Below are 23244 nucleotides of genomic sequence, written 5' to 3'. Positions count from 1 at the left end.
CTGTACTTAAATGTAATGCAATGTATACGCATTTGCGAGATTTAACCGATATGGGGAGAACATGAGAAATCAAACATTTATGCATCCCATATCATACGTGAGCACGGGGATTCTTCAATTGCAGATATTATAAACCAGAAAATATCTCGTTTTGTAATGTTGTACATTGGCAATAGAGTGAAAGCGATGACTTACACTGGTGCAGGGACTTTGAGGGTTGCCATGTGCTACTGCTGCCGGTCAGTGGAGCGTATCTCCAGCAGGAAACTCCACCTAACAACGAGGGTCAGGGATACACCACCACCCCATCACACAGATAAAAGCAGTAAGTATATTAATTTGGACAACGCTAGGAATTTATTATTTTTTCATTGAAATGATCATTACTCATTATATAGGTTCTGTTAAATAGTTTTAATGACATTTTTTTTTAAATCTCGATTGAACCTCATTCGAGATTCTAAGTTAGTTCTCACATCTTTTCTCACAACACAACATCGCAAAGCGTAAATGCCACAAAAAAACCCGTCACTGCTGCAGTGGAGGCTGTCGTGTGTGGTATCGGCACGCTCTAGTAATCGTGAACTGTGCTGCAGTGATCAGTTTTAAATACTGCTTTCATAGATGATGTTGGCGTTCAGTTAACCATCGCTGCTGTTTTCTTCAGAATCATTAGTCGATTTATGCCAATACACAGAGACTGACGTGTAGAATAGTGCTGCAGTACTGGATCAGCAGAATGGGTGTTTGTATACGAATGCTTTGAGTCTGGGATTGAAGATGTTCGTTTAGATCAATCCCAATTTTTGTCCCAGTGTGGACCATCCTATTTCTGGCAAACGTGGAATAAGAGGATTTGGATGCGGCGTCTTTTGCAATTTCCCTTTATTTCTCTCACTTGGAAACAACGAATTTTCCATTTAAGTGCGCAGCCTCCTTATATTTAGAAATTAATTTGTGGATGAAGCATTGGACATCGGTTGGATTCTTTGTCTAAAATATCGAGATGAAATTTCCAATAGAGACACCAAGGAAACAAGTAAATTGGGATCCAGAAGGTTTGTATTTGGACAAAAAGAGTTGGACGTTTTTCTTTTTTTTTTTTCTTCTGTTTTGTCGTGATAATGTGTTTGCTTGTACTTTATGGGCACGTCTTATTGGGTTCAGTGGTGCCACTGTTTTGGACACTGAATGCCTATCACTGGTGTGCAGTACAGTGTATCAAATGCATATTATGAAAAGGCATTTTGAACAATTGTGCTTTATTCTTGAATAGTTTTGTTACACCTGACTAAACATTTTACGCTTGTTGCCATTTAGGCTTCAAAATAAACGTCACCATGTTTAGCCGGACTCTAAAAATATGCAGACTGCAGTGGGTTTGTTTGAAGTGAAGGCTACCAATAAAACGAAAGGCACCTTTCTCTCTTTTTGATAATTCTTGAATATGACTGGGTGTATATTCTGAGGGCTCAGATGTGTCTGTTTGCTTAAATGATCTCAGCGGGATATATCAGGGAGTAGACAGCTGGGGAAAACCTACAGTCTGTCAAAGAAAGGGAACACTATTAGGAACATAAGGACGAAAAAGAAGTCGAAGATGAAACCTTTTCTCCTATTTTGCTACGTGGGCGTTTCTCCCTCATGTACATGCCCATCAACCCTTCCCAGGCAGCACTCTCTTGAATTTCATCCACAAATGACTGATTCCCATTTGGGATTGTGGGCTTTCCCCCACCCTTTCATTGCTTGAATACTTTAGCTTTATAGAAAAATCAGATGCATAGATTATTTTTTCATTAATTGTGAAAGTCAGAACACAGTGACGAATTTTACAGAAGCACGAATGAAATGCGAACCAATTCCTTGCTTTCCTATAAATTAAACAAATTCATGTTTAAAGTGACTCAAAGATGTAGAGTTAGACTTTTTTTTATATCTGAAATGTATTTCTTTGTAAATAAATACATGATCCATACGTTTTACCCTGTGGCAATAGGTAGCCTATTATACGCCTTAAACTGTAGACATGCTTGTGATGAATTATAGGTGACATCATCTCTGCTTGTGGTTGCCAGAGTTCCTTTTGCTGTTGATTCTAGACGTTGGGAGGGCATATTGTATTGCACGTTATTAAAAGTATTCAATATTATATATTCATTATTTTCTCGTCGTTTTTGAACCATCATTTCAAACAAGTGCTGTATTAATTAGCATACAATACTCAAAGGTTAATAAACGATTTAGAGAATTGTTTGTTGTTTGTTTGTTTATCAGGAATAGTTAAAAAAAAAAACAGCTACTACTAATATTTTTTCGTTACATCATTTGAAATGGGACTACTTTATCATTCATGGCAACAAGCTCAGGAAAGGGGAACACATTTTCCTTGCTGCATGGAAGCATTCCTACCCTGAAAAGATGCTCTGGTTTTCACTGTTTAGCCTCAAATATTATTATGGCTGGGGTGAAACTGTTCAAAACAAGCGCAGAGGAAATTGGTCTTTGGAGGATATGGCTCAGAAAGTGGTACATACAGTAGAAAAGGCAGCTTGAGTCCCTGCAGCAAAACTTCAGTTGGGGAATGTAAACAAGCTTAACAGGTAACAAGGTCTGCTTTTCATTTTAACACTCATTCATTCTATTTTAGGGTAACGATTATGTATAATTGTGGTACACCACAGCTTTAAATCTGAGACTTTATTTAAACATAATATTATAATGTTATCTTGTTGCTACATTCTAACTCATGCTAACAAATGCTATATTGCATTCTGACCATGGCAGTGATAATCAAATAATAGATTAACAATGAAAACAGATCATGTTATATCTTGATTGTGGTGCAGAGTGCCCCTAGGTAGGTATGAAATCACAATAACCAGTAGATAAAAACAGGACGGCCTGTCATTCATTATATGTAAAAACAATGGATGAAGTTCAAGCATACTGATGGGACTGCAGCTGAGTCTGCAGTATTCTGTCTAGAACAGCTTCAATGATTCACACTGTGTCTGCGAGCATGTTACTGGGATTTATATGCATGCATTAAACATTTTCTTTACACTCACTATACAACAATTGTTGTTGTTCTTTATTTCCAGTGGCTGTTCAATCTAGTATGCCTGCCTGTGATGCAAAACCCAATGACCACTGCCCACTCCCCAGGCTGTCCATATCCTCCAGAACCACCATGGTCTCCAGCATGGACAACAGCTCCCCCAGCCCGCAGACCGTGATGAAGTGGAAGACCGTGCTCGCCATCTTTGTCGTGGTGGTGGCTTACCTGGTGACTGGGGGACTTGTGTTCCGGGCTCTTGAACAGCCCTTTGAAAGCAACCAGAAGAACACGATAGCCTTGGAAAAATCGGAATTCCTCCAGAAACATCCTTGTGTGAAGTCAGGCGAACTTGAGGCCTTGATACAGGTAAAGTGTGAAAAAAATATCATTGTCCTCTGCCGGTGTATTACCTTTATGAAACTCAAGCAGACCACAGCGCTAAAAGCAATGGCAATATCTTTGTACCTTTTTTTATGACTTTGTCATTTATTGCTTTTATTCAAACACTGTTTTTTTCTGTAGGTCTGTGTTAAGCTGCTTTCACCTGAGTACAGGAGCTGCTCTTCAGTTCTAGTCACCTTCCATAGACATTATTGATGACACTGGCACTGAGCTACACAACCATGCACGAGATGGCTCTTAATTCTATATCTCTTGCCTGGGTTACATTATTATTATTATTATTATTATTATTATTATTATTATTATTATTATTATTATTATTATTTATTTCTTAGCAGGGAAAAGCAGAAAACAAAACAAAAAAAATATCCTTCTCTTGTAACACCACTATATTATACAAGCAGGGAGCCAAGCATGATTCTGAATTTAAATTCGTTACAAACCTTCCACAGGGGTGCTCAGCTGCATACCATTGTATCTGAAATTTGTCCCCAAATAGAAACACATGAAATGCAGAGAAAATGCCATTCCCACATTTCTAGCTCTTAATGAGTGACTCCACTCTGCGATAACCCCAGGCATGTTCCTAATTAGTAGTGGTTGCCAGCAAAACATGGAGTTGCATGTCTTTCAGCACTGTTTATTCTATTGACAATTTATGACACCTAATTCTTGCTCTAAAACATGCACATTTTTAAATATATATTCTGATTTAAGGTTTCCGCTGTTTGATTCATTGACAAAGGAAGCATCTATGAAAATGTTGAATTCTTCAAAATGCAGATCAAAAGCAGGATTACTTGGGGATGCGAATCACATTGTGTTTGGAACTTTAAAGACAACACAGGAAGTTTAAAATTAAATCTGTCAAATAAAAAAAAAATGTGTCACATTGCAAGCCTGAAATACGTCCTGCAATATCTGAAGAAATAATGTGGTTTAGCAGAAAATCTCAATGCGTAGCTTGTGTCTGGTGAATGCCTCCTGTGTGAATACAGATATCCTGTTGTCTTCTTATCAACACAGGTATATATAGGTTTTAAATGTTAGATCTTTATTCAGGGCCAGAGCATAGGGCTGTTATTAAAGCTGCAAGAGGACCCTTTTTGTACCAAACAGATAGAACGTGCTGGGGGGTTGGTAGCTTGAGCATGTTCTGAGTTCTGTTCTACCTGGCCCATTGGTGATAGCTACAAATCACAGAACCAGATGTGTGTAATTGAACTGCTGGAAATGCAGCAGTTGAGGTTGTTCTGCCATATATAAGGACACAAATATTGCCTGTGGGACAAACAGTGCTTTGGTTAAATTGTTGTCTGTACATGTCGTTACTGACACAGGCATCCAGGAGTAGATGGGTAGTTTTTGTAGAGCTCTTAGGCTGAAGGCAAGCTGTGCAATATATTATTTAATAGGCAGGGATCTGCAGACTCTGCGCTGTGTCACACAGACACAATGGTGACTCATTAATCGAAAAACAAATACCAGTGCACTCCCAAGCCCTCTGTGAAAGGCTTCTTTATATTGATTACACTGTAACAAACTATGGGAAATAACTAATACAAATCTTGAGTTACTGTATTCTCATAAATCCTTTATTGATACTGTGAACACAGGGTTAAGGGTTAACAGGGTTATAGTGTTTTTGTATTTGGAATCAGTGACTCGGATCTGTTTAACAGTGGCAGATCAAAGGTAAACTTGTGATATCGCAGGCTTTTTTCTAATTGTTGTTAGTGAATTATACATTTGAATTTTGACAAACAGTTTGCAAGCTCATGCTAATCACAAGGATTAGCACACTGCTGCTGTCTGCTTACAGTCAAAACTTGAGCTGCCAGAGAAACTTAATTCAAATGGCAGAGCCATCATATTGTTCTTTAGTGGTTCATTTTCCTGTTCCATAATTAAATCTCTGCAGTATCAACATTAAATAACCTTAATAATGAAGCAATGTCAAAATAATAATAATAAAAAATGTCATACACCAGACACTGTGTAGATTCCACTTGTTTCTATGGCAACAAACCAACTGAGGAATGTCATTTCAGGTAACACTACAGTAGTGCAATACTGATGTAGTAGTAGAGGAACTCATTCCAACATTTGCTTTTCTACCAGTTGAGATTTTCGTGTATTTTTATTAAAAAAATTGAAATACGTTTTTAATTAAACGTCAAGAGGGCAGCAGTGTGGAGTAGTGGTTAGGGCTCTGCGCTCTTGACCGGAGGGTTGTGGGTTCAATCCCAGATGGGGGGACACTGCTGCTGTACCCTTGAGCAAGGTACTTTACCTAGATTGCTCCAGTAAAAACCCAACTGTATAAATGGGTAATTGTATGTAAAAAATAATGTGATATCTTGTAACAATTGTAAGTCGCCCTGGATAAGGGCGTCTGCTAAGAAATAAATAATAATAATAAGAGAGAAAAATTATCATGAGCACACGAGCCTGTGTCTGGAAAACCGCTGACAGAGCATTTCCCAACCACTGAGCAATCGCTGTCCAACAGCCAAACCTGAGGTAAAAAAAAAAAAAGCCTGCAGCAAATTATGTGCCAACACACAAACATTCACAAAATAAATAAATATTATAGCGTTTAAAGTGTTTGCTGGGAGAAGATGAACCAGGCTGATGATTAAACTAATGAATAAAATCAATTAAGCAAGCAGAACAACAGGCTTTTTAAGGACACTTCAATTGTATCTTGGCCGAGAAGCTCAATTCTACATTATTAACATTCCCTAGGCTTCGGGACAAACTAAGGGACAGTAGTCCAGCCTATCACTTTGCTCTTTTCCTTAGGCAAGCCAACTCTCCTTATCACTGCATCCTGCTCTGGTATTTACCAGCTCAAACCAGGCCAAAAGCTGATCCTATCCCTCCCACGTGTTCACCGGTGAAATTACCAACAAATGAAAAGGTCTTCATTTAGCAAGAGTCCCTCCCCAATGACATCAAGCTGCTTCACTCCCATGCTAACTGAAGTACCCCCACACCAGCCAGGGAAACTATTTAGTACCAGGTTGGATACTAGCTGCAGTCAAAGCTACACGTTCAGCTGTAAGCACCATTTCTGCTACTATAATATAATTTCTGAGTAAGTGAGCTAAGTCATTTCTACCCCACTGGCAAACACTGAAAAAAAGACCAATTCTGCTGTACAAACAATAATATTGGAAATTGCTTTTCCAGTCTACACATGCAGGTGAAAAACAGGCAGGTCAGAGTTTTAAAAATAACATTTCCTCATTAAATTCTAATGAGTTATTCTCAAATGTTGAGGAAACAGAAGAGTGTGAGTCTGTTTATACATTTTTGTGGTATTAATTTGGAGGCAACATTCAAATAAAAATACATATACAGACTGTCAGTAGGGTATTCCATAATACTGCCAATAGGGTATGTCATTTTACATTTGCAAAAAAAGGGACATGATAAAAGGTATGTTTACAGAGTTTTTTTTTTCCTTTGGCTACTTTAGTGTTCTGAATTTTGCAACCAAGACAAGTGGTTACTTATCTTAGAGTGAGGTTGGAATGGGAGGTTCCATGGTATTGTGCCATGGCTTAATTCAAACCCTGTATTATTAATGGCAACAGACACACTGTGCTTGATATAAATGGAATAGCTGGTACAACAATTCTCTTTCAACTATTCTCTATAATGTTAGATCAGTTTATCACAGCACTGTTTCTATATCCTGAAGTGTGATATGTTGATGTATTGGAAGTAAATCCAACATACATCAGTGTGACAGGCTGGCTCGCAGTGGTGAGGTTGATGACGTCACGGACCAGGAAGTAACTGAAACCAAACAATGGATGGGCGGGTGAAGCTGAATGCTATGGCACTCAGCATTTTTAATAAATAAATAAACCAAAACAAAAGATTTAAACACAACAACAAAACAGAAAACAAAAAGGCGCGATGGCCAAACAAATAGAAACAAGTACACTTTTTTTAAATATAGCAATTGTTTTGTTGTATTCTACGCACTCTCTCTCCGCTCTCCCGTACTCTCTACACTCCACTCCAACCTCGCAGAACGGACAGCTGCAGGTTCTTATACTCTGGCCGAGGGGTTAACTAGTTGTTAATTATATTATTACCCCTCGGCCAGAGTCTGCACGCGTTTGGTAAGGATGCATGACTGTCAGCTAGTTACATAATCAGTAGCTGATCAGTCATGCATCCTCATGGGGTTTTTAAATATAAGTAATAAAAGACGCTGCGCTTTTATCCGCGCCGCAAACAAAAATACAAATAATAATACAGAGGGGCGGGACACTCCGCCACAGTCAGCTACAAGTATGCTGTGTTATGTAAAATTGTCTTGGGTTGATTTCATCAAAGTAAATAATGCATTAATGCCTAGAAAAATCTTAGCTAGCATAAATCTATAGAGCTTGAACACAAAATACATTTGAAACAGGCAAGCAGATCAGAGAGCACTTCTCCGTCCTCTGTTGATGGTTCCAACATAGGCAGGTCCACATTTGGCAAGTAAGGATTAATCTCGGGTCTCTGCAGCCAAAAAGACATATAACGGACATTGCAAGGGGATTGATTTATTTTTAATAGATTTGCAGCTGTAATTATGAGTTAGTGCCAGAAAGCCAGCAACAACAGAGAATGACTGCATTCAATAAATGTGATTCTGAATTTTTGATGGTCTTGCAATTTTGGGATTACTGTTTATTAAAACAGCAGAGACCGAGTAGAGCAACACAGCTGAGACTGACACCCAGTCAAGCCACTGCTTACCAGATGATCTGCAATGCAGTGGGTTCTGTTGTAAGAGGCCATGCACAGCTACAATGGAATGAGCTGAGCTGCATGTCTTTGACATTCTAAAGGTATTGTGAATGGTATGAAATGCTAGAGATACACACCAAACTACAGGTAAACTAATTCATGTAGACAAACATTCGGGCGAATGCCTTCATCAATGATGCCTTTATGAAAGGTTTGTATACTTGACTCAGCTTCTCTTTAAGTTTTACCTAAGAATTTCTGATTGAAGGCTTGAAGTGATGGATGATACTGTATATAAACCAAACTACACTGGTAACTTACTGCAGTTCCATGGTTTCATAATAGTATTCGACTGTTAAAGTCACTGTCACTGTGCAATACAGTGTACATGTTCCAAATCCCTTGTGTTGCCATTGCTAGTAGTGTTGTAGTGTGAATAGCTTTGCTATCTTCACGTTAATACACTGGTATTATAATGTATAAGAATATCAGACTACCACTGGCAGCAGTGTGGAGTAGTGGTTAGGGCTCTGGACTCTTGACCGGAGGGTTGTGGGTTCAATCCCAGGTGGGGGACACTGCTGCTGTACCCTTGAGCAAGGTACTTTAATTAGATTGCTCCAGTAAAACTCCAACTGTATAAATGGGTAACTGTATGTAAAAATAATGTGATATCTTGTAACAATTGTAAGTCGCCCTCGATAAGGGTGTCTGCTAATAAATAAATAATAATAATGGGTTATTCTTTATATTCTGTAAAGGACTGTGTTGTCACGGTTTCACTCCACTGTAAACTTGAGGAGAGGCCCACATAAGGGTGGTGATATGGTATCATTTTATTAAACATGTCATTTAATAAACTATATTTGGAGTAATACAAAAAGTAACTTCAACTAGTCTTTCTTGATGTCTCCATAGTCAAAACGTTTGTCATTAATTTATTTTACTTTTCAAAATTCTGCTGCAGCTTGTTTTGATTCTTGGCAAAGAATATAACATTCCACTTTTCATTTAAATTCTACAGTTAATAGTAATGATTCATTTCACAGAAGATCGTAGTCAGTCGCCAGCTACCGGTATTAAATATTACATTGCAAAAAACAATACTTTATATTCTACAGATGCAAGCAATTTTGTTTTGCGAATACATTATGCAAATTGGTTGATTTATTCTGTTGGTGAGAAAACAAAGCTGAGACTTAATACCAGTGGGCCAGCTTTTTAAACATGGAAATATGTATTCTGATTCTAGTGCTTGAAATTGTTTCTTGACATTTTATTCATGCATTGCATTATTATGCCCGCTTTATATTCCTGTTTTTAGTAATCAAATATACTGGGCAGAATTGCTTTGGAACGGTACCCATTTTAAATATGTGTATTAAAGAGTGTATTAAAAGACTCCAAGATGACAAGTGTTGCATATAGGGACAAAGGGCATTCCAATATTCTCCCAGAATTTGTTGGAGGGTAGTGCATAATTAACATTGTTCTGGTGACCTTTTTATTTTAAAGCAAACTGGGAATGTCTGCAGCAGCAAATAAATCAATTTGAAATCAAGAAGGAAAGCTGCACTGTGCTGGATGTGTTCAGTAATTAACATGTAATTGCTTGTTGTCAGATATATAACACTGTATATGTTTTCCTTTCAGCATGCTATTGATGCTGTGAGTGCTGGAGTGAGTCCGATAGGAGAGACATCCAACAATATGAGCCACTGGGACCTCGGGAGTGCTTTCTTCTTTGCTGGGACCGTAATTACCACCATAGGTAAACTTTAGAGCTGAACCACCAACAGTTTACTGAGCTCCCCTTTATAAATCAACTTCTGCACATCAGTCGCATTACCTTAGGACATGACAGAATGAGAGTGTGACTTCACACAACACACAACACACAAATTGCTTTTGATTCCTCCTGTGTATTGCTAGAGATTCATTTTTAAACGCAATGTATAAATGTTTTGTGGTTTGTATCAGCCCTATACAGTATGTATAAAAACTATGGATGTGTTTTAATATGACTGTCTTGGTTTTGGTTGCAACTAGGGTTTGGAAAAGACAATGTGAAAAGCTGTGAAAAGAGGTTGAGAAACTAAAGGCTGACATTCCTTGCCCAGAATGTTTATAAGAATTTTGTATCCATGCATATCCAGAGCCATAGTGACCATCACCTCCAGTATGTTTTATTGCTGTCACGAAACAGAATTAACTGGGTACCAGTATATCACCGCCTATTTCCCTATATTCTGTCACTTCTTTTAATAATAATTGCAGACCCCAAGATTTATTACTTCTTTCCCCTGAGTAAAAAAGCTGCAAAATCTTTCATTTTCTGCTTTATGGTCAGGCAGCATGACTGATGGGAAAAAAACAACTTTAAGGCTCTGTTTTGGAAGGAAGCTGATAGGGCTTCATCATAGCTTTGAGATCCAATATACTTCCCACAAATAATACATAAAATAGCTGCATACAAGTTGTGATTCCTGCTAATTACTGCTTACTTGCACAGCTGTCACAGGTATCGATGTCCAGTCATATTGTCACTTTGGAATTAATGTCAATTTGACTGAGACACAGGGCATCATCCACTCCTACCTGTTTATACCTATTGCTCAGCTTGTCAGTTTACTTTGATGCTGTCTTTCACTGAGAAGTGGGTCGATTACAATTTTCACTCCGTGACTCCTACTTATTGGAAAAACAACTGCTTCATCCAGAGGAGAAAGGTCACAGAGAATGCTTTCATCACTGTGACAACAAATTCACATGACTTGGACGAAAACTGAACCAAGAAGCAACTTGCCGTGCAAAGTTTGGTTACTCTAAATAAAAGACTGCATATTTAAAGGGTATACTCACTGTACATTGTTTTTCTTGCCATTTAGAGAAAGAGAAAACCAACCAATAACATATATACTTGGTCATGGCAGGAGTAGATGTAATTAATTGAACACCAATGTATGCTTACATTTAAGTATTGGGCAGTTGAGATTCTCCTTGAGCATAATAAGCCCTTATTTTAATTCCCTACTGTATAAAGTGTCTCTCCCCTTATCACCTGTTCCATATTGCTACTTCTTGACAGTGTGTTGTTCAAATAGCAGAATAGCACAATTTTGGGTCATGTTTTACACTTTCTCTGGTATCCCAGCCATGAGATGCTATTTGACAAATAGTACATTAACATGCTGGAAAACAGTTTCTGGTCTATGGTTCAAGTAGAGAAATAACTATCCCACTGGTGTCATATGTTGTTTCACAATGCCTGCCTATGTGCCCTTAGTTTTCAACAAACTACATGGATTAAATATGCAAGATAAAAACAAAAACATGTATTTAAGATAATAAAGATGACAACCTAAATCCTCATCCAAATAGTGTGTATATCATTAATGCATATAAGGCTTAATATATTATATATAAAAAATATATTTAAGAAATAACAGTGTGGGTTCCGCTATGTGAATGCTTCTAAATAGCAAGATGCCACCATTATCTATAGAATAATGTGTCTTACATTTGCTAGAGAAAACAATTTAGCCTCTTCAGAATTGTTGCCCCCATTGAGAGGGCCATGAAACACAATTGTAAGCAAAGCTGAAGAAATTAGTTTACAGTGAACATTGTCTTATGTCGTGACTCATTTTACCCAACAGCCCACATATCCAGCTATGTGAATGGAATTAGTGTTCAACACTGAAAGTTCAAGGTAGATAGCTCTATGCATACAGCTTTGGAGCTTGATGAAATAATACGAACAGTGATCATGAAGTGTGCTTGATTTATTTGATCTTGAAAGGAAGACACGAAGCCAGAAAGACAACCATTGCTGCCATCATGGATAGATCACCTCCTCCTATTTGAATCTTTGTGCACCAGCCAAGTAAATGAATACGCTTTATAATGCAATGGAGGAGAGGGGTATCTGAGCAATGATTTTCTCTCTGAATCCTCCCTGCTTTGATTGAACTGCGGTGAGGGCCTGTTAGATAACAGGTAATTAATAACCTGTTCTTGTAATTCGCTCTCTCTTTTCTAAAGCAACAATACAACTTATGCAGTTGAAATCAATTAAAATATTGACTTTGGTCACTAGCCCTTATAGAAGTTTACCCCACAGCTTTTCCCATGGTTATACAATGCATTTACCATAGTTTGCTGTGGCTGCCATTTTATTCAATAGGCTTTACTGTACTTTATATATTGCACTATTCAGTTAATTATAGCTGTAATCCCATTAATTGTTTGCTTGTTCTTTTTTACACTAGGTTATGGAAACATTGCTCCAAGTACGGAAGGAGGTAAAATCTTTTGTATCTTTTATGCCCTATTTGGAATACCTCTGTTCGGATTTCTACTAGCTGGAATTGGGGACCAACTTGGGACAATATTTGTGAAAAGCATTGCAAGAGTGGAGAAGGTATTTAGGGTGAGTAAAAACAAAAAGCCTCATTATTTTCCAAGTTTTTTATGAGGCAGCCTTAGTTTTAAGCCTAACCTAGTGGGCTCTCTAAACATGGTTCATAACCCAGTCATAACCCCTGTTTTGTGGGCCCTGTTATGAATTGCTAAGATGTTCAGGGAGGATAAGATTTTAAATACATAACAGTATACTAATAACCCTTTCATGCATGGCACACAATAGTTTTATTGATTACAAACCACTGTTCATAAGATCTCTCAGAGGTCAATAATGTTGATGTTCAGCAGCCGCTGATAGACAGATATCTCTGCAATTACTGGGGACTGGTCTGTGTCTGTGGAAGAAAGCTTGCATATATTCTGTTTTGTTACAGCAGTTTGGATTGTGAAATGGAGGGATTAGGATGTCTAGATTAGGACTGAGATATCTGAAGCCGGCTGGTGGTTTGGCTTTCAAAGATGACCATGTAGACCCGAGTTTGCTTCTTGGTATCCCAGATACTATTTGGATGTACAGGAGATAGGCCTTGCTGGCAGCTCACTGCAGCCCAGTGTGCAAAGACCTGTGAAACAAACTGAACATGTCACAAAGTCATCCTAAAAAAACACAATTCTTTACAGCGCCTAAAAGAGGAAAACAAAAGCACTTAGACTCAAGGAACGTCATTCTCATTAATTCTTTATTTTTTAAATCTCTGTATATAAACTTTGTTAAACTAAAAAGTATATGGTGTTGCTACTGATCTAGAAGTGCCATAAATCCTTTCTCTCCTTATCTTAGCACTGTATGTTAACATATGCTGTCGGAAATCACGTTGCAACCTCATGGGACTCCTAGGTCCCAGTCTGAGGCAGTGTATAAATATATGTAAAAAAAAAAAAAAGCTTTGTCCTGTTCTCATGTATAGGCCTACTCAATAAAGCAGTTCCTTCTTGGGCTCGATAAAAAGAATCCAGGACTGAAATGGTAAAGAGAATATGGTTTATAAATGATTTAGAGGAGAACAGTGTGGTGCCACATAACATATGTATTTTTTAGATCACTATGAGAGAACGGACCACTAAATGATTTGTCTCTTTCATTTCAGAAGAAGCAGATAACCCAGACCAAGATCCGAGTGATTTCTACAATCATGTTCATTTTACTAGGCTGCATCGTGTTTGTCACAATTCCAGCTGTGATTTTCCAATCCATCGAAGAGTGGGAGACGCTGGATTCTCTGTACTTTGTAGTGATCACCCTCACAACTGTAGGGTTCGGGGATTATGTTGCAGGTACTGAAATGGGTTGGTTCCATATACAAAACCTTCCAACAAGTATTGGGACAGATACAGAAATACAAACTGTGAGACACCTGTGCTTAACACCCCCTCTCAAACAACGGGTAGTGACGGTCAACACAGATTCTTCATCAATGTATCTGGCCATACATTATTTGCAGTTTTATAAGAGAATTTGCTGTGTAAATGATGTATATATATATTTAAGATACCACCCTATTAGGTCTGACCCTTTCTCAGGAAATCTTTTTTTTTGTTTTACTTTTAAGCTTACAAATTTCTATGTTGATTGTTATTAGGTCTTTGTTTAACACCAAGTGCCCGTGCTTTGGTAGTTTTTCAACTGACTACAGTTATGCATCTCAAAATGTAAATCTGTTGCCTGACCGTTTTATGTGAATTGCAACACTGTATTAGAAGAAAGAAACATTCCAAGGAAGTTTCCAGGGAATTTGTATTCTTCTTACGTGTCTTGTAATTAAGAACTACTAACAAGGATTTCCATTGAGCATTGCACACCTGTTTGAGATGATTGTTACTTCAATGGGTATCTGAAGCGCTGCTAATTTGAAATTAAATCAGACCTTTTCGATTGGCATTAATTCAATGTTATCTCTCCAACACTTTAATTGCATTTGATTGATTTTGTTTTTATTACCAAATCGATGATTCTTGGGCACAGGAATACAGCACAGCCAATAGTGCCTGTGGTGCGAAATATCTGAACTTCTTCGTTTTTCTGGCGGGAAAACCTTCCACAGAAATATTGTGTTGATACCATAGGACTATATGTAAATGAATGTCTTCAATGGCCAAAAAAAATAAATAATATTTTATCATAATATATTATAAGGAGTACGCTAGTATAGTAAACTATAGTGTTTTGGCCACTATTATAGAATACTATAATATTATATAAGGGTCTCCCAAATAATGTTTGGTAATGAATGAACTATTTGTTTGTTGTCCCCAGGTGGAAACAAAATAATCCATTACCGGGAGTGGTACAAACCGCTGGTGTGGTTCTGGATCCTGGTCGGCCTTGCTTACTTTGCAGCAGTGCTTAGCATGATCGGGGACTGGCTGAGAGTCATATCGAAGAAAACAAAAGAAGAGGTAGGGTAATGTTCACAAAGCAATGCTTCAGATTAGAAAGTATTTCACTCACTCAACTCACTCTTCACAAAACCCTAGGAGGGAAGTAATGAATAAATACAAACTTCTTCTTCATCTCCTTTAGTGTTACTGTAGTACTCGCTGTGCTCCCCATTGTACTGCATTGCACTCTCAAGGTGTCAAGTGATCTTTCTGAAGAAGGACGGACGAGTCCTACCCATTGATTTGAATGAACTCATCGGCTCGCTTTCTATATATCACTGCTCTCTCCAGATTGGAGGTTTAGCCCTAGCATTTCACAAGATTATGTAAAATTGTCTTTTCACAGCCTGCAGTGTATCATGGCTGTTTATGCTGTTGGCTGTTAACAAATTGAAATTGATAGAGCTGTAATGATTGACTGACATACTGGTTGAGTCATGGGGGCCTTAGAATAAAAAAAAACAAACTACATATGAAGTTAGGAGTATTGCTGCCTTATAATAAGATTCTAGAACACAAAGGTCATATGCATATAATTCACAGTTTTTAACAGTATGAATATTTTCTTAAGATTTGGACAGTTTAAATGTGGAAAAAGGCAAGATGGAGTATTGAATTGCTTCTGGGGCCATTAAAAAAATAGATGGACTTTGTATGCATTGAATGTTTTTTTTTAAAGCTCTAATATAACGGTCCATTTAGACAGAAATGAGGATTGTCTTTCATTTTAGAGTTTAGTGGGTTAGCGCATAGTCTTTCACTCTAATCATTCACCTGTGTGTGGTGGCTTCGTCCTCAAAGCAAAAACAAATCCATATAAAAGATGTGTTATTCTATCAAGAAAAAGCCTATTTACCCAGCATACTGTCATTACATGCATACTGCTTGCTTTGTCAATCTCCAACCCCTATGCTGTCGTTAATTGTGTGCAGGTTGGTGAGATAAAAGCTCACGCTGCTGAGTGGAAGGCTAGTGTGAGAGCAGAGTTCAGAGAAACCAGAAGGCGGATGAGCACAGACATCCATGACAAGCTCCAGAGGGCAGCAACCATGCGGAGCATGGAACGAAGGAGGCTGGGCCTGGATCAGAGAGCTCACTCCCTGGACATGCTGTCTCCAGAGAAAAGAGCCGTCTTCGCTAGCCTGGACACTGACCGCTTCAAAACATCTTCACAGGAAAGCATCGACGCCAAACTAAACAACCTGCGGCTCCGGATGTCCGAGCAGTACGACCAGCAAGGCTCCTCTGAGGATAACATCTTCAACAGATTCAGTTCTTTGACCAGGTTGGCTAAGAGGAACAAAAACAAGGACCTCAAGAAGAACATTCCAGATGATGTCAAGAAAATATATGAGAATTTTGGGAGCTGCTCAACAGATGAAGAGAAAAGAGAAGACGAACAGGAAAAGGAGTGCAACACCAGCGTGCCAGACTTTGAAAACACACCGAGATCCGAGCTGCAGAATGGAAGTATACCCAATGTAACCAAAGAATACGATAACAAATAATCACTAGAAGAAAAAAAAAAAGCAGACAAATCCTTAATGGGTGAATCAGTAGGTCATTTTTAAATATCTCAAAACGTGCCTTATATTTCCGGGAAGGTACTTTACGTGTAGACTTGAGATGGAGCAAGGTCTGCCGTATACACTGACATTGTTCACTGTGCCCTCATGACTGAAGTTTCATTTGCCAAAATGAAAAAAAACGGTCAACCTGTCGAGAAAGCTACCAAGGATGGTGGCTGCCAAAATGTTTTATTACTTGATAATTGTGAGAACAATTGCTTATTTATAAAATGAAAAAGAAGGTTTTTAGGAGGCAATGTTTAGAATTGACCTAATCCAATGGGAAAAACCTGTAGCATAATACAATACCATGTATATTATGACTGTGTTTTCTTTTGGGAATGTGACCTTAACTAGTGTTTCACTATTACAGTCTTACTCTATAGACTAGTAATGGTCCTGGTGTAATTGTTTTACTTGGAGTTGTTGAAGCGAGACAACCCAGTTGCTTTTAAAACAGATATGAAGACTTCAAAAACTGGAAGATTTAAAAAATCAGAACATAAAAAAAATCTTCTAATTTCATTTTAGAGACTATTAAGGTGTACAGGTTTTTTTTTTTAATCTTATTGTTGATACTTAGGTTGATACATATTGATGCTGAGAGCTTGTAATGGGAAAAAAAAATTGTGCATGAGTTCAGAAAAATGCTGTCTTATTAAGTATATTGAAAAAAATATCAAGTTCGTGATTACAAAAAAACGAAACCTCAGGGCTTGTTGTCCTATTATTGATGTATACAAATACTTTTTAAAATGTGCTGCATTCACACTGAAAAAAAAATCAGTAGAGTCAGACAGAACTCCGCTAGGCCTCATTTTGATATAACTCTACGCAGATTCCACTTTAAACAGTAGTTTGTAGAGATAAGCCATACATTGAAAAAAAAGCGTTCAAATCAGTGACACATTTAAGAAATGAGTTCCCGAGACAGTAGTTTACAAAATTTGCAGAAATAACACTAGTGCTGCTGTTTATTATTTTACCTTGTGTGCTTTTTTAAAATGGAAGTACAGTGTATGTCTGTTAAAGGTTGCCAAACCCAATATTTGGTATACGTTTGCTTGAACCGTAAACAAATGAGCTCATAATGGCTGCATTTATACCGTTTTAACACAAGGAGGGACAGTGGATCAGTGTCGTCTTCTGTTAAAGGAGCAGAAATACCAGCAATGCGAAATGAAGACCAAACAAAACGTTTTAGGACAGAAATTTGATTTGGTCTGGATCCCTTAAAGAATTCTGAGTTTATTTAAGCGTGTGCGAATAGTTTTATATGTTTTAGTGTGCTCAGGTTTTTTAGGCGTGTTTGTGCACAAGTTATGAATTAATATGCATATTCTGAAAATACAGTATTTAATCTCCTGTTCCTTCAGTCTTTATTTTCAGCGAGGCTAGTTAACGTATTGAGTCAGATTTGTACATCTGCTGCTCTTTTGAATGATTTTTGAAAGTTGTTTCCAATTAGGTAGTTATTGGGCTGTGTGCCTCAGCATTAGTGAACAACATAAAATAATAAAAAATATGAACAAAACTAAAGAAACCAAGTCTGGTAGACAAGGATTTTCAAAGGTGTCTTCTTACTTATATGCAAGACACAGAATAAACTTACAGTAAACAAATATTGACTGGAGTTGAGGCTTATGGTAAAATTTATTTTTCCTAAGGGTTGAAAAATTGACAGACAATGGTCTTTATTGCTCAGTGGGGTTCACCTTTTCAAACCAAGGGTGACATTTATACCATGGTAACAATTTATTAACACTTTAAAAAAAAAATATTATTTATCCAGAAAACCTCTCATGCTGTAGCTGGTGCGCCATTTTGTTTATTGTAGGGTGGTATCAGAGGGTATCTGTTTTATGGGTAACAACGCAAACTATTTTGGTCATGTTTGTTTATTTATTTATTTATTTATTTATTTATTTATTTATTTATATTTATTTATATAGCGCCTTTGACCAAGGCGCTGGACAATTTTTAAACTAAACGGTACATTCAAAAGAAAAGGCTGAAGGAAGAAGGTACGTAAGGGTGAGTAAGTAGAGTGGTGCTACAGTGAGAACTGAGGGTTGGGCAAGCAAGCAGGATCCTGACCGGGGGTTAGGGGCTAGGACACGCAGTGGGATGGGCTAGGGTGAAAAGATGAGTTTTAAGGGAGGAGCGAAAACTACGTAGTGTAGGGGACTGTTTTATATGGAGTGGGAGTTTATTCCAATAAAGGGGAGCCAGGAGGGAAAAGGAAAGGAAACAGGATTGGGCACAGGGCGAGAGTGGGACCGAGAGGGACAACAGAGTTTGAGAGCGTAAGGGATGGGAGGGAACATAGTAAGTGATAAGTGCAGCCAGATATGGTGGGGCGAGACCATGGAGGGATTTGTAGACTAGGGTAAGGAATTTAAATAAGCAGCGATAGTAAACAGGGAGCCAGTGTAGCTGGTGGAGAAGGGGGAGGTATGAGAGGAGTGGGGGAGGTTGAATATGATACGAGCAGAGGCGTTTTGAATTTGCTGTAGTGGTGTGAAGGCGTAGGAGGGAAGGCCAAGGAGGAGGGAGTTGCAGTAATCGAGGCGGGTGAAGATGAGAGCATGAACCAGGAGTTTAGCAGCAGAGAAAGAGATGGAGGGGCGTATTTTGCGGATGTTGAATAGGTGGAATCGGCAGGTGCGTGTAGTGGCCGAGATATGATCAGCAAGGGAAAGGGTCACGTCAAAGATGACGCCGAGGTTGCGAGCAGAGTTAACCGGAATGAGGGACAGGGGAAGAAATGAAATGGTGGGGGTGGGAGGGAGGGAAGGAAGAACGGGAGGGGAAGAAAAGGATTTCAGTTTTTGATGGGTTGATGAGGAGGTATTGGCGTGCCATCCAAGATTGGATAGCAGTCAAGCAAGCAGTTATACGGGCGGAAAGGTCAGGGGTGAAGGAAGGGAAGGAAAAGAAAATCTGGGTGTCGTCAGCAAAGAAATGGTGGGGGAAGTTAAATGAAGAGATTAGAGCTTCAAGAGGTGAGGTGTACAGAGAGAATAACAAGGGTCCGAGGACAGAGCCCTAGGGAACACCAACAGTCAGAGGGGAGGGGGGAGAAGTGAAGCTGTTGAAAGCAACAGCAGAGGTGCGGGAAGATAGGTATGAGTGCATATGACCATGCATTAACCAATTGGAATGCAGCGCCTTTGCTTACCACTAAAGAGCCTTAAAACATTTGTCTGCTGGACATGAGTTTCTGAAGTTATGAACAAACTCGCAATTATTTCTTTCTGGAATACTGAAGGGAGGCATACCAGCATACACATTTTGCAAAGGCATTGACAATAAAGCCCATTGTGTGTCCTGTGCAGATATTAGAAATATTTAAATTGTACATGCAGGTGGAACGCGAGGCGGTATATGTTATAAACACAACTTGTTACCATTCTTGATCAATCTGCCGTGCTGTAGCCAGGCTTACTTGGCAATTGCCTAGTGTGAATGCAGCAGTTAATTGATTAAAGTTCATTCTTAAAACAATAAACTACAAAAAAATAGCATGCAAGCCTGCTAATATATTACATCGTGGTATTGATTGTACTTGTGAGCTACAATAGATCAAATTTAACATGAAAGTTTTAAAGGAGTTGGAATGAGCAGGGTACCTGCTCAATTTACGCATTGTGAAAAGCATTAAATGTGCGACCATTACATTAAATGTAGTGAGTGCATTTTGGAAATAAATATCATAGTCAATGAACAAATGTAACAGTGCTAAGTGTGGCTTGTATTTGGTCTATGTCTATGGCAATCCTTTTCATAAACCTATGCCTCATTTTATACTGTTTTAAGAATGTATTCTTCAGCTGAGCCTGTTTTAAAGTCAAAAGATACTGGTGTTGATTGCAAACATGTTTTTTAGGTCGGGGTCATTCCATCTCAAGTGGGTCAAAAAGCAGAGAATTGGTGGCTGTGCAAGCACAGATATAGATGTAGATATAGATATAGATATAGATATAGATATAGATATAGATATAGATATAGATATAGATATGCTCTGGTTTAAGGGGAATGACTGGGTGGGGGCTGATCCCCAGTACTTCGGGGTCTCGTATCTTGCAAACCATTATGTTGACCACACTGTTGGCCCACTTGAGACGGAAAGACTTGTTGGTTTTGGTAACTTCGCAACAATGCTGACTAACTAACAAACTGGAAGAATGGACAGAATACTCTTGCACTCTCATGTATGCATTTTCTGACTACAATTACAGGACAAAGTTTAGACATACATTGCGTGTAAATGTGAAATATTCACTCTCATTTTATATTTTAAAGGTCTTCACCGCACTAGGATTTACAACAGCACTACATACAGAGTACTGTCACTGCATGACTTCATCAGCTTTTGTAATTGATAACCTTTGATTGATATTATAGTATAACCATTGATAACAGCTTGTTTAATCTTATTCAATAGGCTTAACCAATGTTTGTACTATAAATGAAATGGTTAAGAGTGTTTCTTACAGATCAAACTCCAGTATGAAAAATGACTGCAGTTATTTCTGGTGGAGATTGCTGAACATATACATGACGGTTCTTGTTGAAATTCAGTTCTCATAGTATACTGTTACAGTGCTGAACACTGCAATGCACACGGTGTGAACTGGACAGTTATGTATTCCAGTGTAATGGAATTTCACAGGATGTGGAAAGCCAGACACTGCTGTCTATTAGCTGTGCTTTAAATGGTTTATAGATCAAATATCTTCCCTGGCACGCTCAATCTCTCATGAGCCATAAATTCTCTAGACGTCTTGCAGGGTTCCCTTGGCTTACTACATCATTTATATTGATACTGGCTGCTTTGTTCCAACTACTAGTAGATTAACTGCTGAAGGAGCCTTTCACTTATGCCCGCCATTGGGTAGTTACAACACTAACACACTGAATGATACATTTTACATCCTTTGATAGGACTAATCAATACAAATACTGATGAACGCCGGATTTGAATCACAACATTGCATTGGGTTCTATCAAACTTTACCTGACATTTGCAGGCATCTTGTTAAATTATTCAACATGAATATTGTTCTGGAAGCAGAAAAGAAACAGATCATCTGCTGATGTGCTGTGAGATGAAAGGAAGCCTATCTGCATGCTGCGACGGAGAAGGAAAGAATTATGGAGTGAATTGGGTCATGGCACCAGGGTCAATATGACCTTTTCCCTGTGACGGGATCTGCATCTTCACAGCACACAGGTATTTGTTTCCATATCTCTTCTGAGTGATGCCTGCTTCCTCACACCATGCACCTAGTTTGTGGATGTGCTACTTAAGTAAGGATATGTCAACAACCTTCTCCCTAGGACAAGAAGAGGTTGATTTTATAATCTAAATACCTCCGCCCTTTAAACCTGTAACCTGATTTCACAGTATTTTATTATTATTTATTTCTTAGCAGACGCCCTTATCCAGGGCGACTTACAATTGTTACAAGATATCACATTATTTTTACACACAATTACGTTATTTTTTACATACAATTACCCATTTATACAGTTGAGTTTTTACTGGAGCAATCTAGGTAAAGTACCTTGCTCAAGGTTACAGCAGCAGTGTCCTCCACCTGGGATTGAACCCACGACCCTCCGGTCAAGAGTCCAGAGCCCTAACCACTACTCCACACTGCTGCCCTTTTTTGTATGTGTTTAATGATGTCAATTGAGGAGGTCAATCAATTAACAGACCCCATAATATAGTGTATGGCTTGCATTGTTAGTATGCATTAAATATATACACTGAAGCACTGTTACCAATGCATGGTTGGTATCAATGACTTAATTATATGGTATGACTGGATTAATGGGGGAGTGAATGGGAAACAAGACAAGCTGGTCTATAAATAAAGTACCCAGTGAATGGCTACCCTTTAATTAAGCACATCAATTAAGTGAAGCCCACAGTAATTTATCCCCAAAAGACATTTATTATTTCTATTTTTAAAATACCTAGTATAGGCCTATATTATATACCCAGTCATTGGTAAGCTAAACATTTTAATACTATTTTAACAATTTTCGAAAACCTTTTTTTTTTTTTTTTAAATACATCAACATTGAAACTAGATTACAAGTATGATTTATCTGTAGATGCAATGTATTTCTTGCTTATTGCTTTCCTCTAAATCTATAGTAATTGAACATAAGGTCATACAAGGTTATTTATGATACAAAATGTACAAATCTCTCAATAAAACTTCTTTAATTTTAATGGCAAACCCATTAGGTATTTATTTTGTTGAAGCTCCATTGTATGTAGGTTTAATAATCCCATATTTCTTTAAGATACTGTATTGATTTTGGTTATCTAGCTAGCCCCCGGACACAAACCAATTGAGTTCTCTAGGAAACGAGATAGCAGCTGATGCTCTTAGAAAAATTAGCTGTGGTTTATTAATGGTTTCATACTCCAGTGATTTGTCTTTATTTTTCTTTGCAGGTTGAAGTAAAGTCTTTATTTGGTTGAGTCGCAGAGCAAAAAGAGTTCTGCCTCCTGACAGACACTCACATTGCTGCTCTTGCCTTTAGCTGAAAGTATACTACAGCAGGTTTTATATTTAAAGTTTACAGTAATCTGTTGTGTTTCAGATACAAAAATAAAGAAAAATTATAAAT

At 38.1% G+C, this 23244-nt stretch overlaps 1 protein-coding gene across 3 annotated transcripts; it reads left to right on the top strand.

The window, feature by feature from the left end:
* The first annotated feature begins 227 nt into the window (after positions 1–227).
* On the top strand, positions 228–16579 carry LOC117421938 (potassium channel subfamily K member 10). Of its 3 annotated transcripts, none has more exons than XM_058991793.1 (7): positions 228–325; positions 3105–3427; positions 9875–9992; positions 12493–12653; positions 13735–13921; positions 14901–15043; positions 15958–16579. In XM_058991793.1, coding segments are annotated over exons 1-7 (1509 nt in total). In that variant the 5' UTR covers positions 228–324; the 3' UTR covers positions 16534–16579. The 3 variants fall into 3 exon arrangements, with proteins under 3 accessions (XP_058847776.1, XP_058847775.1, XP_058847777.1); XM_058991792.1 differs by lacking the exon at positions 228–325 and adding an exon at positions 471–1058; XM_058991794.1 differs by lacking the exon at positions 228–325 and adding an exon at positions 1097–2603.
* The last annotated feature ends 6665 nt before the right edge of the window (positions 16580–23244 follow it).

Source organism: Acipenser ruthenus, chromosome 18 (assembly GCF_902713425.1).
Source record: "Acipenser ruthenus chromosome 18, fAciRut3.2 maternal haplotype, whole genome shotgun sequence".
NCBI lineage: Eukaryota > Metazoa > Chordata > Actinopteri > Acipenseriformes > Acipenseridae > Acipenser > Acipenser ruthenus.
This window is presented reverse-complemented; position numbering and strand designations above follow the sequence as displayed.

Bases quoted from the DNA above. Each gene is read 5' to 3' on its own strand.
- LOC117421938 (XM_058991792.1), top strand. From the start codon at position 1,007: ATGAAATTTCCAATAGAGACACCAAGGAAACAAGTAAATTGGGATCCA. The intron at 3,428-9,874 runs GTAAAGTGTGAA...TTTTCCTTTCAG, and splicing joins AACTTGAGGCCTTGATACAG to CATGCTATTGATGCTGTGAG. The intron at 15,044-15,957 runs GTAGGGTAATGT...AATTGTGTGCAG, and splicing joins CGAAGAAAACAAAAGAAGAG to GTTGGTGAGATAAAAGCTCA.